Below are 23,241 nucleotides of genomic sequence, written 5' to 3' on the forward strand. Positions count from 1 at the left end.
AGCAATAGTCTGCGTACTAACTATTAGCAACAATATGAAATGATTTTTTTTGGCAAAACCATAATGTCAGCATGGCTTTTAATCAAATTGACTATTTTCCTTTGCAGATGCTCCATAGAGATTGAGGATATGGGAGAAAACTTGTTTCATTTTTAAAAAATATAGCTTTACTAGAATCCTAATAGCTTCCCTATAGTAATCTGCAAATACATCTATTGGTCTGCTTTAAATTCAGTTTCTCTTGTGCTTTGCAGCCTCTGGAATTACTCTGGCACTCATTAGATGAATGGTTAGCTCTAATATCTGCAGAGCTGATGAAAAACAAAAGAGACTCTGCCAATATCACTTCTATTTTACTGAAGCAAAAGGGACCAGATCAACAAGATGGTGCTCCTACACATATATTTGATGTTGCCACATCAGAGAAGAGCACAGCATTACCTATGGACATGGGGGACCCTAAAATGTATGAAGTCGGCAGTACGCAAGAAGCTTATGCAGATTGCCAGGATGTTATTTCCGTGACAGCAAACCGGCTGAGTGCTGTCATTCAAGCATTTTATATGTGTTGCTCCTGTCAGATGCCTCAAGGGTAAGAAGCCTCAGACATGCACACCTTTTCTTTGACACATTCCAGATCCATAATGCTTTCTTTCTTTTTTTAAAAAAGGCTGAAATGTCGGCTGTAAACCTGAGGTTAGAAAAGGGATGGGAAGCCATGTTCTAGTTTTTGTTGGACTCCAGTCCTGGCCAGCAAGGCTGGTGTTCAGGGATTATTGTATTTATAGTCCAACAACCTCTGGAAGGTCACAGCTTTCTCTTTCCTGGGGTACAATAGTTCTTCATGAAGCTTTCAGCAATCATGGTGTAGCAATAAGTCATTTTGTGCAGGTTCTAGTAGCTTCCTGCGGCTTCCTACTTTTTTGGACCAGCCATTGCTAACAATTCCTACCATCCATCACAACTTTCCAGATTCTAATTCTCCCCAAATTGGCTGAACCTCATTAAAGTTTTTCATTATACTGGTTGTTGCTTCATGGACTATAGCTTTTCCAGAACAGGCACGAGACAGGACCTTTACAGAAAGTGTTGTTTAAGCGGAAACATTTGTTCCGGCTTTTTATTTGAGAAGAGAAAAAGGCACCCTCAATAAAAAGCTGGCAGTCTAGCAAGTAACAGCCCTCTTTTATGGACAGCAGGTATCTTTGACAAAAGGAGTCATTGGATAACTTACATTATAAATTGGCTTGTGTAAACTTTTACTGTTACTACAAAGAAAATGCTGGTTACATAAATTAGCCTTTCTCATGTAGGACCGATCTAGACCAATTATGAGGCTAAGGATTTGCAGGCCTGACTGCATAGGAATGTGTTAGTGATTTTTCACTTCTGCAGTGCCTCAGCCAAAAGTATGTATCTTCCCATCTTTTCATGTATTGTGGAAAGCTGAGCAGGTGGCCTTTATGTTATCTATATCACTGGAATGCAAGGTCAGAAAAACATACTCTGCATATCTGCTTTATAAATATTAGGATTCCTGTACTTCCAGGACCCAAATTAGAACCATCCATGTATGTTCAGTCGAATGTGATGCCAGCGGAATTCTAGAATATTGTTGGAAATAAAAACTAGCGCTCAAGGCTTTTTTGTTTCATTTTTTAAACACCTTTCAGGGTTCAAACAATTGGCTGGGGTGGATGGGAAGCATTTTTAAATTTTAGTGGTTTAGTGAAGGAGAGTCAATTTCTGGTCCAAATGTCTGAAGCCATACTAACTGGAGGCTATAGGAAACATTTGCACATTCTTTTCTCTCCAAAGAACTCAGTGTGATTTATGTGGTGTTGGTTCCGATTGCATGCTCACTATAATCCTGTGTTATTGTATTAAAGTTTGAGACTCTGTCTTGTTCAGGGTCTGATGCTTGTTAAAATCATATCTTTTGTTAGATTGCTGCAGGCGGTTGATGCCTCCCCACTATAAAAACAGCTTCTCTAATCTGAAATGAGTGATTTTAAGAAAACTGCTCCAGACTAAATTGTTTGGATTGCCTCCTGGAAAAGATAATGCTGTGATGGGTTGTTGTCTTTAGATTTGGATACTTTGTTAATCTGATTTTTTTAATTGCAGAATGACATCTCCTCGCTTCATAGAGTTTGTCTGCAAACACGACAATGTTCTTAAATGCTTTGTAAACCGGTATGTCACTAGAAATTAACATTTTCATGAATATTTCCCATGAGATTAAAAACTTCAGTCTAATGGACTGAGCTTGTGGAACTTGGTGTGTTGTATAAAACACCATGCTTCATATTCCAGTACTACTCCATACATTCGTCTGCTGTTCTGAAGCACTGAATGTGACAGTTATCATTTTCGTAATATGTTCACTACCATTAGATCTCTTATCATATTTGTTTTATATTCAGGACGAAACGGAAGTCAACCACTTCCGTCTATTTCTGTGCTATTATTTCATTTGTGAGGTCTTACTCTTTTGGAATCACAGGAGTGATATTTGCACACCCTCCGTAATGTGTGCATGTTTAAGAGGAATAATAATTTCTTCAAAACTGGGCATGTTTCTTAATCTTAATATTTTTTTCCAGAAATCCCAAAATTATTTTTGATCACTTCCACTTTCTTCTTGAGTGTCCTGAACTCATGTCCAGATTCATGCACATCATAAAAGCACAAGTGAGTGTTGAAAACATATTTAATGAGTAATACAATCTGTGGCTTAATTTCTAAAACATATATATTAAAGGTACATATTTCAGTTTGCAAAAAACCATGTGGGTTAGAAGCCAGAAATGAAGCTAAATTTATAAATATGCTATTCACCTTCATTTAGGTTTATTGGTACATCTAATCCACTGATTGCAAAAATGATGACTGATACAATAGTTTAATTTTATTATTTACATCTTAGAGAGAGAGAGAGAGAGAGAGAGAGAGAGAGAGACTATTCCCATTTCACACCTCTGGGAGACTGAGCCATATTGACTTGCTGAAAAGCTAGCCATATCTATATTCTGAAGTAAATTTAATTTTTAAACCATATATACTTCAATTCAAATGAACAAAGTTCTTTACGGTCCTGTCTTTCATTATAATGTTGTGTGAAAGAAAGCTTTGTAAGTTACATGTTTTTCCCAGATGAGGAACCTTGGTTGAGAGAGGAAGACTTGTTATTCAGTGAGTTATCCTGACCTGAGATTTTAATTGAATTGGATTCAGTGTACTGCATGCCTACGGAGCTTTGAGCATCAGCCTGCTATACCACCAGGAAAATACCTTTGTAAACTGAGGAAGTTTTCAAAAGTATCTTTGGCCTATTGCTATCCCAAGTTGTTAAGAGAATCAGTCAAAAATTCCACTGGACTAACACAAAGGAAGGCTCTTCTGGATCCTGGCCTATTACTCGGTTTAACCCTTTAATTCCTTCCTGTTTCATGATACATCTGACACACTTGATCTTGTGTGTGTGTTTTTCATCCACTTAGCCCTTTAAAGATCGCTGTGAATGGTTTTATGAGCACTTGCATTCAGGGCAGCCAGACTCGGACATGGTTCATAGGCCAGTGAATGAAAATGATATTCTGCTGGTCCACAGAGGTAAGGAATTTCACTCGAGCCATCCTCTCTATTCAAAACCCTTCTGTGCAGACAAAAGTAAAGGAATTAATTGGTTTTCATATTTAGATTCTATTTTTAGGAGCAGCTGCGAAGTTGTATCTAAAGCAAATTGTGCAAAGCTGAAACAGGGAATTGCTGTCCGCTTCCATGGCGAAGAAGGCATGGTGAGTGTAATTGTATATAATGTGTAAAAGCATCGTTTTTATGAGATGCATTTTAAAATAGGATAGCAGTTCTGAAACTCTCATAGCAAGTCTAAGCTAAGTAGGGGGGGAAACCTACCTGGGCCTGTTTGCTCACTGATGGATATGCCAGGCTCTGATGTAGACAGATCAAGACAGGAAAATGTCTGAAAGCAAAGACCTTGCAGAGTAAATGTTTATCAGAAGAATAGTGTATCACTTTTAGGGCTTTTGCTGTTGGTTGTGAACAGCACAATTGTTCATGATAGTAGTTTGCAGACCCTTGCGAGTATTGATTCACCATTTTCTATACCAGGCACCCCCAAACTCGGCCCTCCAGATGTTTTGGGACTACAATTCCCATCATCCCTGACCACTGGTCCTGTTAGCTAGGGATGATGGGAATTGTAGTCCCAAAACAGCTGGAGGGCCGAGTTTGGGGATGCCTGTCCTATACCAAGACATACAGAAATGTGCTGGGCAGGATAACACAGTGTAAAAATTTGAGCCATGTTTCTTAAGAAGGATCACAAGACCTGATGGGCTTTTTTTTCTCTTAAAAAAATACATTATATGAATTGATATTTTTAACAGAAAAATATAGGACAGAAAAATGAATATAGGATAGAAAAAATAGGACAGAAAAACAAATATACAAAACCCTATCTGAAGTATTTCACCTTGTGTTTTGCACCCAGGGTCAAGGCGTGGTACGTGAGTGGTTTGATATCTTATCCAATGAGATAGTTAACCCAGATTATGGCCTTTTTACTCAATCAGCTGATGGTAGGTTGGAATCTCCTTTCTCTTACAATAGCTCGAAGCTAATCATGAACAGCAAACCAAGACTGTGCCAGAAATAATCTAAAACTCTCAGAATTTTACATTTGGCTCTCAAAAAGTGTAAGTATGAGCCTTTTAAAAGAGTTCACTTCCTAATGTATAAAGGAGAGGGTTTTGAGATTAAACATTCATCCGTGCTAGATTTATATTTTTAAATTTTTACATGTATTCAATTATATTCCTTACTTTTTTTCTTTAAACCGCAGCCCACCACCACGGTTTCCCAAAAATTGCTGCTTTAACACCCTACAGTTTCAAGGTCAAATTGCCAACCTTCAGCCAAAAGCTCCATTTGGCTTATTGATCAATTTCCTGGACTATGTGTTCTCGGTCTGAAGGTGGAACAGATAGTTTTGTGTAATACCTAATAAAATAATTCTGACACTAGGATCGTTTTTGTGAAAATGGAGATGTAGGAGAAGGAATAATACGTTGGCAACAAGCAAACATTGGGTGATGTCCAACAAAGTTGTTCCATTAATGTGAGGGCTTCTGGTTAAGCAATGAAATGTCCTCTTCCTATATTTCTCCACAGTCTGTTCTGGGGTTCCCAAAATCCTCCAGTGCTAATTTGCAGAGCACATGTTGGGAGCAGATAGGGAAGAAAAGTTCTGTTGCACAAATGAAAATCATTGTACTAACATTGGATACTGCCGATTGTTTTTAATAAAAGGTATCTTCAGAGTGAAATTAAATTTACAGTAGTACCTTGGAAGTCGAACGGAATCCGTTCTGGAAGTGTTTGAAAACCAAAGCGTGGCTTCTGATTGGCTGCAGGAAGCTCCTGCGGCCAATCGGAAGCCACGGAAGCCCCAGCGGACGTTCGGCTTCCAAAAGAATGTCCGGAAACTGGAAAACTTACTTCTGGGTTTTGATTGCTTGCGAGCCAAAATATTCGAGAACTAGGCTGTTTGAAAACCAAGGTATGACTGTATAATAGAAATTAAGGTTATATTTCTCAAATTTATTTTATTTAATTTTTAACTGCATTTTTTTTAAAAAAGTGGAATTTTGCAGGCCACATTTTCTTTTGTACTGATGCTGAATTACAGAAAACAAATCAAATGTTAGTGTTTTAGACAGTCTGAAAGCCTGTAAGTGAAACCTAATACCTACATTTTTTTGACAATAGGAACCACTTTCCAGCCAAATAGCAACTCTTCTGTAAATCCTGATCACTTGAACTACTTCAGATTTGCTGGACAGATCTTGGGCTTAGCACTGAATCACAGACAGCTGGTCAACATTTACTTCACAAGGTCATTCTACAAGCATATTCTTGGTATGGTTCCAGCAGTCTTGAATTTTCTTGTGATGCACAGTGTATCATGCAGTCTGGCTAAAGAGATGTCTTGCACTATTTAAATATCATTCTTACCCTGTTCCTGAGCTCAGCAAGAGTTAGGTTGTTATAAAGACCCTCCTGTACTAATAGGGATGCTGTGGACCTGAGCAGCAATTTGCAACGGAACTTTTTTTTTTTTATTAAATGAAAACATGCTTCATGTCTGCCCCCGTCCTCCTTTTAGATTTGTTTTGGCTTTTTAATTTAACTTGCTAAACTATTGGGTCAAATTCACACCTGTTGGAATGAATGGGAAAATCAGAGCAGCTGCTAAATTAACAGTTTACTAGAAAACATTTGTTTGTGGATTATATGGCTGTTATATATCTGCTATCCCTGCTGTCTTGCACTGTTTCAGTGTGTCTGTAGATGGCAGTGCTTTACCACAAACAAAACAGAACACAGCAAAAACCATTCCTGAACTAGCAGGCATGAAGGGATTTTTCTTTGCGTTTTCCCAAGGCATTCCTGTAAACTACCAAGACGTGGCATCTATTGATCCAGAGTATGGCAAGAACTTGCAGTGGATTCTAGATAATGACATCAGTGACTTGGGGCTGGAGCTGACCTTTTCTGTTGAGACGGATGTGTTTGGAGCAATGGAGGAAGTGCCTTTGAAACCAGGGGGTGCAAGTCTAATTGTCACACAAGAAAACAAAGTGAGTCGTTTTGGGTTATATTTGCATTTGACGCCTCTTGACCCTTTCTAGCTGAGACCTGTGGGGGCCGGCTGGTTTTCCATGAAGTATAATGTGCCCTGAGCAAAACAGGACCTATTACCGATATTGTGCTTCTGTTTTATTTTGATCTCTCCAGAAGACTGAAGCAAAGCAACATTTGAGGCACAGGTACACAGTATGATCTGAATTTCTTGCAGCAAGCCTTCTGGATGAGCCTGTAGCAGCTTGTTCAGAAACATTTCTATACCACTTCATTAAAATCGTCATCTGAAACTCACATGCCACAGATATAATCAGAAAATATAGGACAACTGAAGGGAATCATTGGGGGAAGTCTGAGTAAAGAGAGATGTTTTTAACAAATATCAGAAGCACCCTAGCAGATTCTAGAATAGCTGCCAATGTAGAGGGCTTAACTTCATCTGGGCCTTGCTGTGGTTTAGTTAGGGACTCTTCATGTCCTTAATGTGAATTAAGAACCTCTGAGCATGCACAGAGTATCTCTGCTTCACTACTGAGTAACTATACCCAATGCACACAACCGCTCAGAAGCAAGTCCTATTGAGTTCATGGGACTTACTCCCAGGCAAAAGGGCACCATGTTTTCTGCCTAAATATCCTGCTCAGGAAGATCTCTGTGCGTGGATATCCATTTTGGTTTTACACTTCCATGCTGAATCTTTTTAGACTACCCACCTGCCATGTTAGCCAACGGCCACTTGGTGTCACTTGGTTGTGTTTTTGGCGCTTTGGATGCTTTCATAATGCAGGACGCTAATTTCTGTTGAAACAAAAGAGAGTTTTGTGCAGGTAATACCTGTTTGTGCTATCCTGTGTCTTGATCTTTTTAACCTTTTATGGTAGCCAAGTAGACTACTATTCCCCACATTGTGCATGAAGATGAACATTTTGGTCGTTGAAGAGTTACGTTGTAGAGTGCCTGTAAAAAAAGGCAAATATTGTCCTTGCTTCCAGTAATTATAAGACTGCATGTTTGTGAGGAAGGGTGAATGTGATGCATCAAACTACCACTACTAGCCGCTGCCCGTGATGTCTATGCTCTACCTCCTGTCAGAAGTCGTCTGCTTCTGAATATCGGTTGCTGAGCATCATAGGTGGGTAGAGGGCTGTCGCGCTCAGGTCTTGCTTGCTCACTTCCCAAAGGCATCTGGTTGGCCTCTGTGAGAACAGGATGCTGGACGAGAGGGGCTATTGGCCTGGCTTCTGTTCTTAACAACTGGAATTCAATGTTGCCCTTAAATTCTAAGGGTGGAATCAGGGGCGGAGGAAGGGGTGTGTGCGGTCCACCCTGGGTGTCACCACTGAGGGGGTGACAAAATGCCGGGTGGCACTCAACCCAGGGCCTGCAGTGCGCCTGAGCCACGCGTCTCTCCTAGGAGAGACGCGGTGGCTTGGGCGTACGCAGGCTCCGCGCTTTTTTGCCCACTGCCTCCCCCCCCCCCCAGCTGTAGGGCGGCTGAGTGAGAGGAGGCAGGCAGACACGGGAGGCCCAGCTATTGAACCAAACTACTGGGGGTTGTAGCTATGTCACTGCCTGATAAAGACATCAGTAGTTACATTCACAATACTTGAGAAAGCTTAAATTGCAATGACTTGTAACACTGCAACACGAGGAAGAAAGGTGTTACGTGCATTATGCAGCAGTAGCAGAATAGATGAGGAATACTCGTCTCTGTTTCAGTATTTGCTTTCCTCTGAAGAACCGGCCTCATATATAGGTCAGATGCAGCAAAAACGCAGCATTAAGTTCGGCATGGACCCCCATAGCTTTTAGTTCAGCACTTTTGGCTCTGTCTTTATCCTGCCTCGTGATTCTTTTCCTTTGGAACTTATTTTGGGCATGGTAGAAAGGAGTAAAATATTTTAAAAGTATAAGCCAGAATTGTACGACTTCAGGGATTTTCATATCTTTTCAAATTAGGTCCTGCATACCTTCAAATAGCTTGCCTCAGCACCTGTTAAGCTGTTCAAATATTTTTTCAGAAGTGTTCGCATTTTTAACAGGTTTGAAATACAGGTGTTCTTAAAATGTGAACATCCTGTTGATTATAGAACTGGGCCTCTGGGGATCTCCACAAATGTTCAGAACATGGTATGCTTTTATGACAAAACGGATAGTGGTTGAGTCTTACAAAAATGCAAAATATGTGAGCTTGAATGTACAGTACATGCACCTTTGAGCTGCCAATGCATTTATCTGGGTCTATGGATAAATGTTACATCTTACTAGAATTTTGTATGCCTTTCCTGCTGTTTGTGATTAATTGGTTTGTTTGGGGATAGGGGGGTTGGAAGATAATTTGGGTCATTTGAAGAATAGGGTAGAAAATATGCTGCTCTGAAAAAGGAGAGAGTAATATTTGGGGTTCCATGCAGGTGTTTGTGCGGATAAATCCTTTCATGAGTTGATGGGGGAAAGGGTGAACCAATTATATGAGCGCATCTTGCCTAAATTCACATTCAGAGGGTGGGCACAGAACCCTGAGACTGGTGCCTGGCCTCCAGGACCATATAACACTGTTCCTTAAGGATGTTCACTGGTTCCCAGTACGTTTCCGAGCACAATTAAAAGTGTTGGTGCTGACCTTTAAAGCCCTAAATGGCCTCGGCCCAGAATACCTGAAGAATGTCTCCACGCCCCTCACTCAGCCCGGACCCTGTGAGGGTCTTCTGGCAGTTCCCTCACTGCGAGAAGTGTAGTTACACGCAGTGTTTTTTTCCCTAAAAAAAATGTCTAGAGGTACTCTCATTTTGACTCAAGAAAATCACCATTTTATACTGTAGTTCAAATCGGGAAAAATAAAGTAAATGGACAAAAGTACAGAGATTCACAAAATGTTTAGGGGCGTGCGTACCCCTGCCCCCCGAAAAAAGCACTGGTTACAGGGATCCAGGCAGAAGGCCTTCTCGGCAGTGGCACCCGCCTTGTAGAACACCCTCCCATCAGATGTCAAGGAGATAAAGAACTACACAACTTTTAGAAGACATCTGAAGGCAGCCCTGTATTGGGAAGTTTTTAATGTTTGACGTTTTATTATGTTTCATATGTGCTGTAAGCTGCTCAGTGGCTTGGGAAACTCAGCCAGACGGGCAGGGTATAGATACTAAAATTAATAATAATAATAATAATAATAATAATAATAATAATAATAATAATTCTATACTACCTGTACAATTGAATTATTTCTGAAAATACCAGCTTACACATCTCTCTCCGTTATGCTTCGGTTTCCTATTCCTTCCATCTCCTCTGTTGGAGCTTGGGCAGTGAGCTCTTTTAATTCAGCTGCCTTTTAAAGCTTACGCTACTTTGTAAGCTCCCCATACATTGCTGTTATTATTACAGTGCCGTCAGAGTTACTGTGCTTTGTTTGTGACAAGCGTAAATGTTCATGAGGGCACAGTAAACCTCCTCAAATTGATATAGTTCTGCTTGCTTCAAATCAAGCGCTTTCCAGGTTTATTAACAACAGAGACCCTTATAGAAGAAAGGGAAGAACCGTCGGTTCATTAGGCACTGGGGGCCAATCTGCCCACATCAAGCTAGGCTTGAGTGCTGGATTTCTGACTGGCCACTGAGAAACTTTCTTCTCTAAGACCCATCAAGCAGTGGTGAGAGGTTTGGGCAGAAGGGAAGAGAGAATTGGGAAGTGTACAAACAGAACTTGGTAGATAACAGTGCGAAAAACTATTTACTGGCATCTGTGCAACTGAAGCTCTACACATGTGCAGAGAGAGAAGTATAATAGAACCATAAGTATGCTAACAATCATAGCCTTCCCTTCAGTATTCTGATAATTGTATCATAACTGCTATGTACAGTGGTACCTTGGTTTAAGAACAGCTTAGTTTATGAATAACTTGGATTAAGAATGCTGCCAACCTGGTAGTAGGTGTTTTGGTTTGTGAACTTTGCCCTGGAAGCAGAATATGTTCCACTTCCTGTTGAGTGTAAATTGAGTCCCCTGCTGCTATGGGAAAGCACGCCTTGGTTTAATAAAGCTTTGGTTTTAGAACAGACTTCCGGAACGGATTAAGTTTGTAAACCAAGGTACCACTGTAGTTCATTGTAATTGTTTCTAAATAAAATTCTAAGCAATATATATATAACTATATAAAGTTATCAATTATGTACACAGATGAAATCAGCAAAATATAAAAGCAAAAAAACTAAATTGCATCTTGAAAGTCTTCAAGTAAAAAAGGTTTTAGCAGTCATCTAAAACAGTATAATAAATATTACTGTCTAAATAGTTGCTAACCTTGTTAAATAAGATAATGTTTTAATTCCAAAAAAGTCTGTAAATACATGTCAAATAAATGGGCTTCACAAGACTTTGTCCCCCAGTATTTAGCTGCCTTCCTTGTACCAAACACATTCTTAAATTTTCCCTCTAACTTTTATGCCTTTCTAGATTACAGATTGACCAGAACTGGTTTCAGATGAGTGAATAAAGCACTGAAACTCTGGTCAAATTGGATTTGATTTGTATGTGTCACATAACTATATACCTTTTCAGGCAGAATACGTTCAACTTGTTACTGAACTTCGAATGACAAGAGCCATTCAGCCTCAAATAAATGCATTTCTCCAAGGCTTCCATATGTTCATTCCACCTTCTCTGATACAGTTATTTGATGAATATGAACTGGTAAGTAAAATGGTCCATCTAAGTCATGTCAGATAGCATTCAGTGTGATAGAACAGCCATAATGTCTGTAATTGGATGGTATTGAAGCTATCTGGTTTCAGGATTGCATCCAGCCGTGTCGCTCAGCTGGTAGCAAGGCTTCTGTTAGCAGAATGGGAAGAGAGCAGTTTTAATCTATTTCCCTCTGCTCGTGCACTGCAAGGTCCCCAACCCCCTCACCTGATAATGCAGGGGTTGATCAGCTGACTGACCATTGAAGAAAAACATGGCTCAGCATTTCACTTAATTTTGTTGGAGATGGGTACAGTGTTTTATGCAGCTTGGTTTTTCTTTAAACCCTCAAGATCTGGTTTAGTTCACGTGACTCTGAACTTCTGTATCCATTAATGGAAACATTTATTTGTTTGTAGTGCCCCCTATAGTAGTGCCCCCAATAGTAACAATATTTGAAATAGTTTTGGAGCTTCCTCTTTAAAAAACAAAACCTCACCCAGCTTAAAATTGTATCAGGTTAACACCAGTTGTTTTCAAATTAAAATTGCCTGACAAATTCACAATTTTGGTTTGGTTATTTTCTTTTTTTGAAGGAACTGCTGCTTTCAGGCATGCCGGAAATTGATGTCAGTGACTGGATCAAAAATACAGAATATACAAGTGGTTATGAAAGAGATGACACTGTTATCCAGGTAAGATCTCCAAGAACTGGATACGGGCAGTTAGATAACAATTGTGTATTTCAGAGACTAACTTCTGGGTTAAAATAGTATTGTGAGAATGATGCATAACCAAGTTATTTGAATCAAGCAGTTATTAATTTCCATAACTTAAAACATCAGATGTATAAGCATGTCCATCTTTTGGCTAGTGTACAGTTGAAAAAGAAACCAGCTTAGATTTTTTAATATGTTTTCTTCATCTAGTGGTTTTGGGAAGTTGTAGAAGAACTGAGTCAGGAAGAGCGAGTATTGTTGTTGCAGTTCGTCACTGGGAGGTGAGTACCCTTTTGTAACATTTATTGGTAACATTTCAGATAGTCATTCATTGAAGATCTTTTATAATATACAGAGTTGTGTCACATAATTCATTTAGTCATATCCACTCAATGGCATATTGATTGTCAGCTCTGAAATGTCCACCATCTTACTTACATGCCAACATCATGGCTGATTAATCCTTGGTCATCATATGGAGATGCATCCTGCATCATATGCATACTTAACAGCTTTTCTCTTTTTTGGAGGTATTACCAATCCTGTTTCAACATAACCAGGTTCTTGTTTTAGTATTCTGGCAACTGAATAAATGTGCTTTGGGGCCTCTTCCTTGAGGAACAACCAAATATTTGGTGGATAACATGCTTTTCACATAGCACTGAAATCCTCACCGTGTCTGCTCAGACATAAATCCTATTTACTTTAATGAGGCTTATGCCCAGGTAAGTAATATTAGCATTGCAGTCTGTGTTACCTGCTCTTGTAGCAGTAAGAAAGGCCTTAAGAAACTTGTGAAATTTATTCTAGACTTTGTGGCTGAAGTTGTTTCACTGCTGTTAATGGGAAAACTGTTCTTTCAGTCTTTCCTCTTCTTGGTTTCTCTCCAACCCATAAAGCTCCATTTTTATTAATTCATATAACTCCTCTTCCTTTGGTTCAGTGATCCACTTGCTAGCATGAAATCAAGGTTTACATTGTTGTTGTTATTACACAAGCTTATTCACATTTGATGGAAAAGACTACAACTGACTAAAGAGGCCAACCAGGTTTTAGCAGAGTGAGAAATCGCTGGACCTTGGAACTGCTGAATGTGAAATAACTACAGTGGTACCTCGGGTTACATATGCTTCAGGTTACATACGCTTCAGGTTACAGACTCCGCTAAGCCAGAAATAGTGCTTCAGGATGAGAACAGAAATCGTGCTCTGGCGGCGCGGCAGCAGCAGGAGGCCCCATTAGTTAAAGTGGTGCTTCAGGTTAAGAACAGTTTCAGGTTAAGAATGGACCTCCGGAACGAATTAAGTACGTAACCAGAGGTACCAGTGTATTAGGGTTGCTAGGTGATATTGAAATGCATTCTTACATTTCCCGTTTCTGGTCTCCTCCTTTCCTGTTGCTTTATTAAGGAGCAACTATGAGAGGGCCCATTTAAGATCTCTTAATGCAACTTCCTTTCTGTGGAATATAGCAGCAGGGGGCTGGAATTTTGTAGTTTGTTGTTGTTTGCAGTTTTGTTGAGTGAGGGAAAAGAGTTAACCTCCCTTGCTTGCGATAGCCCTGGTTCTTATATACTTACACCCACCCCATGTATTGGTGAAATCATGTATTTCACATATTGTCTTCTTGGGTCCTTGGTCTATTTTAAAAACATGTTCTTTTGTTATGCATTTGGTATCTGAAATGTGTTAGGCATCTGTTTTCATTTAAGACAACAGGACCAAGAGATCAAAAAGGGGATTGTCATATTTCATGTTTCAAACATGAAATCTGATTAATGTTGAGCAAGCTTTCTGTGAGGTCATTACATTGACTGTTTATAAAGCATATTTATGAATCTACTTATGAACAGTGAGTTATGACTTCATTATCGATGAGGAATGAACGTACACCTCCTATCCTAAAAATATTCTAAGCTTCCACTACGTTGAATTTGTCTGTGAAGGGGTTTGGCTTATTTTCAGTATGAGCAAAATCCCATTTGTAAATCCTGTGTGTTGTGTGTGACAAGTCTTTCTTGATGTTTGTCAAGCCTGTCTTTCTGTAACCCATTTAAATTGCTTTCTAAAAGCTGTCTATGTGCGTGTTTAACTATGAATTGTGTCCAGATCTGCTATTAGCTGCTTGGCTCTCTCTGTTCAGCATCTGGATCGTAAGTTTATCCTAAAACCTGAGTAAACGTTTAGTGCCACTTGAGAGAGCAATCAAATTTCCTTTTGCAGCCAGAAACCATCAAATTAATTTTATTGATCTAAGATAATAACAATCATAGGTATTATTTTGCAGAAGTGTCCTAAGCATATCTTGTGCTTCTCTTTCTTTTAATTTTTGTTACGTCACATGTAATAAGAGTGTAATTCCACTGTGGATATAATAGTAGCATGGGGATGCATTTGACTTTAGAGTTTTAGAAAGCTGCTCTGTTTCATATGCATTCTGGCATAAGTTTGCTTCCTCCCTATAAATGTCAGCAGAAGATATCCAGTAGCCTTTGGTTATTTAATGCTCTTTGGGATTTTATTAGTACCAACTAATTGCCTAGTTGCAATGGTATTGTGGGGTTTTTCTTCAATATGGTGCTACAAACTCAAGTTTCCTTTTGCATAGCTACGTGTTAACAGTTGGTGCATTTAGCTATGAAGTGGAATTTTACAAAAAAAAACCCACACCTTGATCAGTGACAGGTGAAAGAAACTGTTGTCTGTGTACCTGGCCAGATGATTTGGCTTATGGTTTCATTCTCTCAGGCCCTCTGCCTGTTGCAACCCATCTATTAAACAACAGAAAAATCAAAACATAAGCTAATCTATATATATAGTTGCAAATTTAGACTGTCTTTCAGAGGGGGGAAAACCTTCTCTTGGGTTTACTCTGAGCTATGCTGAGTCATCGGGATTGTCTGGGCCCAGTAAACTGTGTGTGGATTGGCCCCTCAAACCGACCAGTGATGTGTTGAAAAGAATGGCAGCTTATGTACAATTTAAAACTAAAACAAGTGTCTCTGGATGAATTAGAATTGCAGATGGTTGCCTTACCAGCACTGTGGTTTGTAGCATGCCTAATTACCCTGGTTGGTTTTTTTAAAGAAATAGTTTTACAGTGGGGAAGGGTTAGGGTTGGAGATGTGGGACATGGAACAAAAGACCCATGGCTTAGTTTCCTTAGACCATCCTCTAACAATGCCCTGCTGTTTGTACATGACTTCTAATGTATGAAATAGGACCCTGGTAGACCATTGAAGTGGAGTTTGACCAAACTGCGGGAGGTAGTGGAGGACAGAGGTGCCTGGCGTGCTCTGGTCCATGGGGTCACGAAGAGTCGGACACGACTAAACGACTAAACAACAACAACAGACCATTGAACTTCTACTACTAGGTCACAATGCAATCCAGTGTGGGATGCTGCTGCTGCACCACCACCATGCAAATATGTGGTAAAAAAATTAAGAAAAGGGCACCCAAATGCTTGTTTGCATTAAAAGTGAAATGCTTAAGGATTATTATAATAGACCATTGCCTAATAATGCCCCCACCCAAGTGTTGGGACTCTTTCAGCATCTGTGTAGCCAGCAGAGAAAAAAAAGGAAGAATAGCTTTTGGAAGGTAACTGCTTCTAGACAAAAATGGCATTAAAGTTTGAAATAAGCAAGGCTTGTAGAACTGGGAAGGAGGAATCTTTGTCATAGCGGGAAGATTTTATTGGGTTATGCTGTAGAACAGGAACGGGAAAACTTTTCCCCTTCCATGTCAGGGCCCATATTCTCTCGAGGGTATTCTGTCAAGGGCTGAAATTGGCAGTGGGATGTCTTCTACCTCTTTCTTTCATTGCTCTATCCCTGTATTTCACTTCAGGTTTCCCCTATTTGCTTGAAAACTTTCATGAGTACCACAGCTTCCCTGGGCCTGTCTTGGAAAGTGTAAGGAGGTGTTTTAGAAAAGAAGCAAAACTCTCTCTCTCTCTCTCTCTCTCTCTCTCTCTCTCTCTCTCTCTCTCTCTCTCTCACACACACACACACACACACACACACACCTACCTTCAGCTCCTTATCAGATTTCAGCATCATTCAGAACAGATAAACTTGCGGAATACATTTTTGCTGGCACTTCTCAAGAGAAGGAATGCTTGAATATGTTACTGTTTTAGAATGAATATATTGTGTGGTGAATTGGAGCCGTTTATTGGGAAAGGCTGTGGAGGTTATTTAAAGTGCCTGAAATAAAGGTTCAGAGAAGAGAGACTTTTATCCCAATTAGGAATGCACACACACATCCATATCCATAAAGGGATGCCAGAATGACGATGAAGCTGTAAAACCTTTTTCAAAGTGAACATCTTCCAAATGGGGATTAAACACGGCACATATGGCAACCAACTCTTTCTCAGATGCAACGTAAGCCAGGAAGGAATTGAAAAAGCAAATTCATGTGGATCATCTTTTTTAAAAACCTCATGATTGGAAGCAAGAAACCAGACAGATAGGAAATAAAAGCTTTTTATGACAACAGGTATAAAAGGGAGTACCGAAGGAAAATGAGGAGATTGTAGGAAAGCACAGATGATTCTTGGCTTCATTCTTTACTAAAAAAAGATACTTGTAGTGTATCCACAACTGAATTGTTGCTTTCTGGCAGTATAACTAAAAGGGTAATAAAACAGACAAAACAGGAAGTTTTGGGACTAAATCATGTTCAGTTTGGAACTAAACTAAACCTTGCTGTATTGTTTTATTTCAGGTTTTATGTGAGTGTTTTCAAACATTTCATTTTGCTACTGTGTTGGATTGTATGTGTGTTGCCCTGGGCTCCCTTTGGGAGAATGGAAGGACCACAAACATAACAAATAAATGCTGGTTGTGCTGTGGGTTCTGATCCTGTCATTCTGTGCATATGGGACAGTGATGAAAAATAATCCTATGTTTTATCTGTGAGCCAACATTTGAAAAAGTGGCACAGACATGTTTTTAAATAAATACAAAACCCTTTGTGATGTGTCAGTTAAGGTAACATCTCTAGGAGCCCTGGGCTCCTAGAATGAATGATGTAAAGATACCGTAATTAAAAGCATCTATGAGATACATCTGTAAAACTAAATATAGGAAAGGAATACCAGCTGCTGAAATTCCAACTCTTGAAGAGTTTAGATATGAAACTGTTGCTGAACTTAACTAAAATAAGTCATAGGAGGAGAAAACTGCAGGATACCTAATGCAACATTTTTCTTAAAAGAAGACTTTGTTGATGATTAAGGGTGAAATATTTCTAAGTATTTCTTGTGAGGAAAACAAATACCCAGTTTTTATGTTTAATTCTGTATGTCCCTAAATGCATCTATGAAGTGAAAATGAAACCCACTTTCAGTCCTGCCTTGTGAACTCTCTTGCAAAGTCTATTGCTTTGCTGATATGGATGCGTTTTTTAAAAGCAAGCTCATGTTAAAATTTAGTTTTGAAACCTGGAAATCTTGCATTCCAGTTTCTATTTCATGTGAAACCTTTGCATTGGATACTGGTTAGTACTTCACTTTGGGGGTATTTCAATGTCTTATTTGTTTGTTTGCAGTGATATAACAGGATGCTTAGCTAACTTTCATAGTTCCGCTGGAAGCTAAAATGCGAATTTTAGCTCTGTACAAAACCCGAGGCCTTTGCATAGGAAATTATTAGGAATCTGTTGACTGGTTTTAGTATAATGAGGGAATGATAATAGGTTGACCTGCATATGATAAGGAACACAGGGTTGCCAGCAAAAAATAGCAATCTCTGTAAGGTTCCCTCTCCTGGGACATTATGTTCCCCACCCCCACATTCCTGAAGGCTACTGAGAAATACAGCTACGCATTAGTTTGACATCAGGTTGCTATTTTTGCCTCAACTAAAGATGTACTCAGGCATTTGCTCTAATTTATTGGGGATCCTAATTTCACAGAGGACTCTACTCATGTTCAAGCGCTTTGCACATCTCCTTTTTTTAAAAAGGGGAAAGTTAGGAACTGAGTTAAGGCAGTGGGGGCCCAATGAATGTAGGACATATGGGGCAGGGTTTCTGCATATGACCTTGCCTCCATCCTAACTTTGAGCACCCTTCTGCGCACCTTTCTGTCTAGTTCTCCTCTTAGCGGCCTTGATCCAGGCTAGCCTTCCCCAGTTTGGTGCCCTGCCGATGCTACAACTCTCTGTCTCCAGCCATTTTTTTTTGGGGGGGGGGGCAGCAGTTTGGGAAGGCCGACCCACACACTGTAACTTGTATTGCAGAAACAGGATGCAATTGGCAGAATTTTAATACATACTGATAGTATATCTAACATGCATACTCATAACTGCAGTAAATAAATTTTTAACATGAATTTTAATGCCTTATTTGTGTTTCTAGTTCCAGGGTGCCCCATGGTGGCTTCGCCCACATAATGGGTGGTAGTGGATTGCAAAATTTCACAATTGCTGCTGTGCCATATACCCCAAATCTTCTACCAACATCAAGCACATGGTAGGTTAAATAGCCTCATTTAAATGCATTGAGAACATCCCTTTGTTTTTCATTTGTTTTCCTTTTGTTGAGAGGGGCAAGAATTCTTCAAGATCAGAATTATATCTTCGTATAAGCTCATCAGAGAAATGCCTCTGGTCAGTATCATTAGCCAAAGCAGATCTGGTTGTTCTAGTCATAAGCTATAGGTGTTTCAATTATTTCTTCCACACTGTTGAAGAAAGAAATCAAACTTGTTGTATAGTTTTAATGGGCAGCAGTACAATCTCACTAAAGGATACTTCATGTTAAATTGCTATATTGCTTTTCTTTTTATTTTAAGCTAAGAGAAATGTCTTTTCCCCCCACCTGGAGAACATCTGAATACTAAGGGGGACTGCAATGCAGCAGCGTGTTTTCTCCCTGTAAACTTCATTTTCAAGGCTTTGGGATCTGAATGCAGATTTGAGAGTGCGGTGTTTAGCGTTGATTATCTTGTGCAAGACAAATGTTTCCCTCCAGATTGCATATTCTTAAAGGGATGCTTTCCTCTTTCGTTTTAGTATCAACATGCTGAAGTTGCCCGAGTACCCCAAAAAAGAGATCCTTAAGGACAGGCTTCTTGTGGCATTACACTGCGGAAGCTACGGTTATACGATGGCATAATGAAGTCAGACAACCCCTCTGATTACCAATGTGGAATTCAGAGTGGCAGAAGTTAATCGAACAACCTGTCAATAAGAAGATGATGTTGGTTGGAAAACAACTTGATTTCGCAGTCCGTGAGCGGGATTGACTTCCATTGCAATTCATCCAGTTTTCCCTCTTCCTGTATCTCATCCTGATCTTGAGATAGCTGTTTCATGGTATACCGAGTACATTCTCGCTTCAGTTTTTAAATGGGAGTTCTGTATTAAGCATGTCATACTTTTCCCTTTCATCTCTCAAATATGAGGTTTCCCCCATTATGATTCTGCCTGCTCTTTATCGGAGCTTTCAACTTGGTGCTTTCCCTCCTACTCAAAGGCCAATTACTCATGAGGGCTGCAATCTGGTATACACTTGGTGGGTCAGGATTTCTCAGACGTGGCCACCAGGAACTTTCAATGCTGCCACTCAGTCACTAGTTTGCGCCATAGATTTGTATTGGATATGCACTTCCTGTGGCCTTGTCTATGGGTCACAGTTAAAGGGCAGTTTGAGAGCCAATGCATTAAGCCCAATCTATTTCATTGAAATAAAAATAATAAGCACGGGGGGAACTGGTGCAAAATCTCAGCCGCTGCCTTTGACCATGCATTATCTTGCATGGAAAAAAAAATGCCATTTATTTATTTTTCTCTAGGGAGCATTGTACAGAAAGTTCAAAAAACTTTGATGCAAAATACCAAATCTGATGTATTTTTTGTTCTGTTTACCTTAATGAAACTGTCACAAAAAAAGTTTTTTAGCTTTATAGTATTTTAATACCGATCTAAACATTTTTAAAAGTCTGTTCTGTTGTCAGCAAAGAAGTTTAACTTCGGGGGGGGGGGGAATATAATTTATATTCTACACTTCAGATGTACAACACTATTCAAGCACCACTGAAGCGTCAGTGACTTCATGCCCCTCCAGAGTTTGTATATATTTTAAAGGAATGAATCCTTTTATTTGGACGATACATTTCTCAGGCCTGAGCTGTGTGAAAAGTATGCATTAAAGTTAAATATTTTATTGTAACTTACTACTGATTGGTCATGTTTGTGAGTCTGTCCATGCTTATTTAGATGCTCTTCAAAGTTTCATATCTGCTTATTTAAATAGACAGGTTTTGAGAAGTTTCTATAGCAGAGCACAAAATAAATAAAGGCCTAGGACCTAACAAGTGTTTGACACCTTTCTCCTGACCAGGAAGCACATTCCCTTTGTGTCAGTGGAATTTACTTTCCAATAAATGACTTGGGGTATAAATGGTGCTGTTAAGTCAGGACTTTGGGGCAGGTGACCAAGACTGCACTTGGAAGAATGAGTAGGATGGTTCCCAAGTACAGTCGTACCTCCGTTTATGTAACCCTCTGGTTATGTAAACTTTGGGATGTGCGTGCGGAAAACCCAGAAGTATTTTACCGGGTTTCGCCCTGCACGCATGTGCAGAAGCAGTCTGCGCATGCGCAGAAGCGGTCCTCAGGTTGCGGAAACCTCGGGATCTGAGCGGACGGAGAACGGATCCCATCTGCAACCGGAGATACCACTGTAAGAGGACTTTAAGATGGTTGGATGGCATCTTGTATGCCTTCTTCCTTCAACTCCTGCCACCAAGCTGGTGCCAAATGTCGTGCTCTGCTTTCCCTTGGACCACATCTGTGAGGCCTCCATACACACTGCCTAGGATTGCACCCTGGGAAGGTCACTTCGGTGCTGCTTACACAGCGGTTTGACTTCACCCCCCTCTCCCGAAGTCCACTGCATTGACTCTTGAGACAGATAGATGCCAGCAACAATTTGTATCTTTTTCAATTGCTGCATCTTTCTCTAAACCAGCTTTCCCTAACCTGCGTGTTCTGCAGCCTACTGAGGTTCCACTGAAATGAGCTGCTATGGAAGAAAGGTTTACACGTCAGTTGTTGGACTCGGGTACCTAGACTTCTGGACTTTTCATTGCATGTTAACCACTGGTTTCTAATGGGCTCTCTAGTGCTGTGCAGTTACAAACTGGTGGTGGTGAAACTGTTGCAGGTAGGGAAGCCTGTAACTTGTTCCTTTTCAAGAAGAATGCAGAATCTTGTCCTGTGGGAAGCCTGAGGGATGGATGACATCCACCAAGAGACCCTATTTCCAGCTCTTTGCCTGCACAGTGAATGAACTTGTTTAAGGTATTTCAGGTGAGTGGTTTTTCTTAAAAGTCATAAGATGTCATTGGTATTTTATTTGTATCACAAAAAGCTTATCTAAGTACTCACTGGGGAATAGAGATACAATTAGGCAACCTAGATTTCTAATGACTTTAGAATTTCAAAGCAATATGCGTTTTCAAAGTGACTTTTGGTTATGTAATAGCCATGCATAAAGTGGACTGTATCTAGTATATTGACACATGATTAATATAGGATTTAATTGTATTGAAAAGGGTATTTTAGAACACCTGCGTCCTTTTAACAACTGAGGACAAGCTTGTTGAGAAACTATAACTTAACTATATAAGCTTATAGTTTAGAATGTTTGATAGGTTGCTATCCCCCCCACATATATTCTTTGCTATGTGTCTTACCTAAAAAAAGAGTCTTGTCAGACCATAGATTGTATTTACTCATGAACTTCTATTGAAATGTTATCAAGACTCTTTTTAGATCTGAAAGCTTTGCATCTCATTTGCAAAAGTGCTAAAGACTTAATGACTCATGTTCTACATGCCATATCGAGAATCAAGGCTTGGATAGAGGGACAATAAACTTTGGCGGGTGTTTCTTTTACAACATATCAGTTGCATTGTTACTACAGTGGTACCTCGGGTTACATACGCTTCAGGTTACATACGCTTCAGGTTACAGCCTCTGCTAACCCAGAAATATTACCTCGGGTTAAGAATTTTGCTTCAGGATGAGAACAGAAATCGCACACCAGTGGCGCAGCGGCAGCAGGAGGCCCCATTAGCTAAAGTGGTGCTTCAGGTTAAGAACAGCTTCAGGTTAAGAACAGACCTCCAGAACGAATTAAGTTCTTAACCCGAGGTACCACTGTACTGTTGACACGTTAGTCAGAAAAATCTAGTATATATATAAAAAAGAGCAAGTGTGAGAGAGAAATACCCAGTAAAGCCCTCTGGAAAGAGTTCTGAAACTGGGAGTCATTCCAGATTATGGCTCAAGTCAATGTGACTTGGATATCATGCAGTGCATATTCCCAAAGGAGGCAATTCCCACACACAGATCACACCCATTTTTAGGCAATACATTCAAATTCCAGTAAGGTCTCCATTGCACGTTATCTTCTGAGCACAGAAGCCACCCCTGCAGCATGGCTCCTTCCTTTGCTGTGAAGGTTAAATCTGACAGCCTGGCCAGCATGAAAAAGATCTCACACTGGGTTTCCTCCCCATACGAACACACTCTGTCTTCAGGTTAAGTGATGCTGACATGGGGAAGAGCTCCAGGATAAATGATGCTGGCTTGGGTGTGCTACTCCAATGTGGCCCACAGCTTCTTGCGCAGTGTAGGAAAAAGCTGTTCTACATACGGCAGCTCACATCTGTGGTGTCAAATGCAAAAATCTACGTCTTTACACCCCCAGCCTGCAAAATATATTGCTCCAGCTGGAACCCCCCAAATTCTTGTTTGAAATCTAGCTGGGCTGGCCTGCTGTGGTATTTCTATAATATTTTAATGGATACCTGGTGGGCTCTGTGGGAAGGAGACCTGGGCTGCTTTGCCCACCTCAGCTTTAAGTACTTGTGACATCCGGTGGCGAGAGTTCAATGGTTGAGTTTTCTAGAGAGCACGGCTATTCATCAGGATTATTAGGATTCTCTGGGGATAGCTTCAGTATACTGATTGTCTTTGACACATCAGTTTGCTTAGATTAAAAGAAAATTGCTACTGTCTGGTTGAATTTTAAACACTTCAGAGAGAGAGAAAAGAACTCTAGAACTGTTTGGGCATATAACGCACCCTTCCAAATGTATCGGGAGGTGGAAAGAAAACCGATTGAACAGTAATACCTGATAACCACTCGG

General features: G+C 40.0%; 1 protein-coding gene across 3 annotated transcripts in view; it reads left to right on the forward strand.

Annotated features, from left to right (window-relative positions):
* HACE1 (HECT domain and ankyrin repeat containing E3 ubiquitin protein ligase 1) overlaps positions 1 to 20,252 on the forward strand; it is a 34,125-nt gene extending 13,873 nt beyond the window's left edge. For all 3 annotated transcript variants that reach the window (XM_077926138.1, XM_077926139.1, XM_077926140.1), the window contains 13 exons: positions 255 to 592; positions 2,128 to 2,196; positions 2,607 to 2,694; positions 3,504 to 3,615; positions 3,703 to 3,800; positions 4,517 to 4,604; positions 5,794 to 5,943; positions 6,469 to 6,665; positions 11,228 to 11,359; positions 11,947 to 12,045; positions 12,280 to 12,350; positions 18,438 to 18,551; positions 19,094 to 20,252. In XM_077926138.1, the coding sequence (XP_077782264.1) occupies positions 255 to 592; positions 2,128 to 2,196; positions 2,607 to 2,694; positions 3,504 to 3,615; positions 3,703 to 3,800; positions 4,517 to 4,604; positions 5,794 to 5,943; positions 6,469 to 6,665; positions 11,228 to 11,359; positions 11,947 to 12,045; positions 12,280 to 12,350; positions 18,438 to 18,551; positions 19,094 to 19,196 (1,659 nt within the window). In that variant the 3' untranslated portion in view covers positions 19,197 to 20,252. The remainder of the gene's footprint in view (positions 1 to 254; positions 593 to 2,127; positions 2,197 to 2,606; positions 2,695 to 3,503; positions 3,616 to 3,702; positions 3,801 to 4,516; positions 4,605 to 5,793; positions 5,944 to 6,468; positions 6,666 to 11,227; positions 11,360 to 11,946; positions 12,046 to 12,279; positions 12,351 to 18,437; positions 18,552 to 19,093) is intronic.
* The last annotated feature ends 2,989 nt before the right edge of the window (positions 20,253 to 23,241 follow it).

Source organism: Podarcis muralis, chromosome 3, assembly GCF_964188315.1.
Source record: "Podarcis muralis chromosome 3, rPodMur119.hap1.1, whole genome shotgun sequence".
Lineage (NCBI taxonomy): Eukaryota > Metazoa > Chordata > Lepidosauria > Squamata > Lacertidae > Podarcis > Podarcis muralis.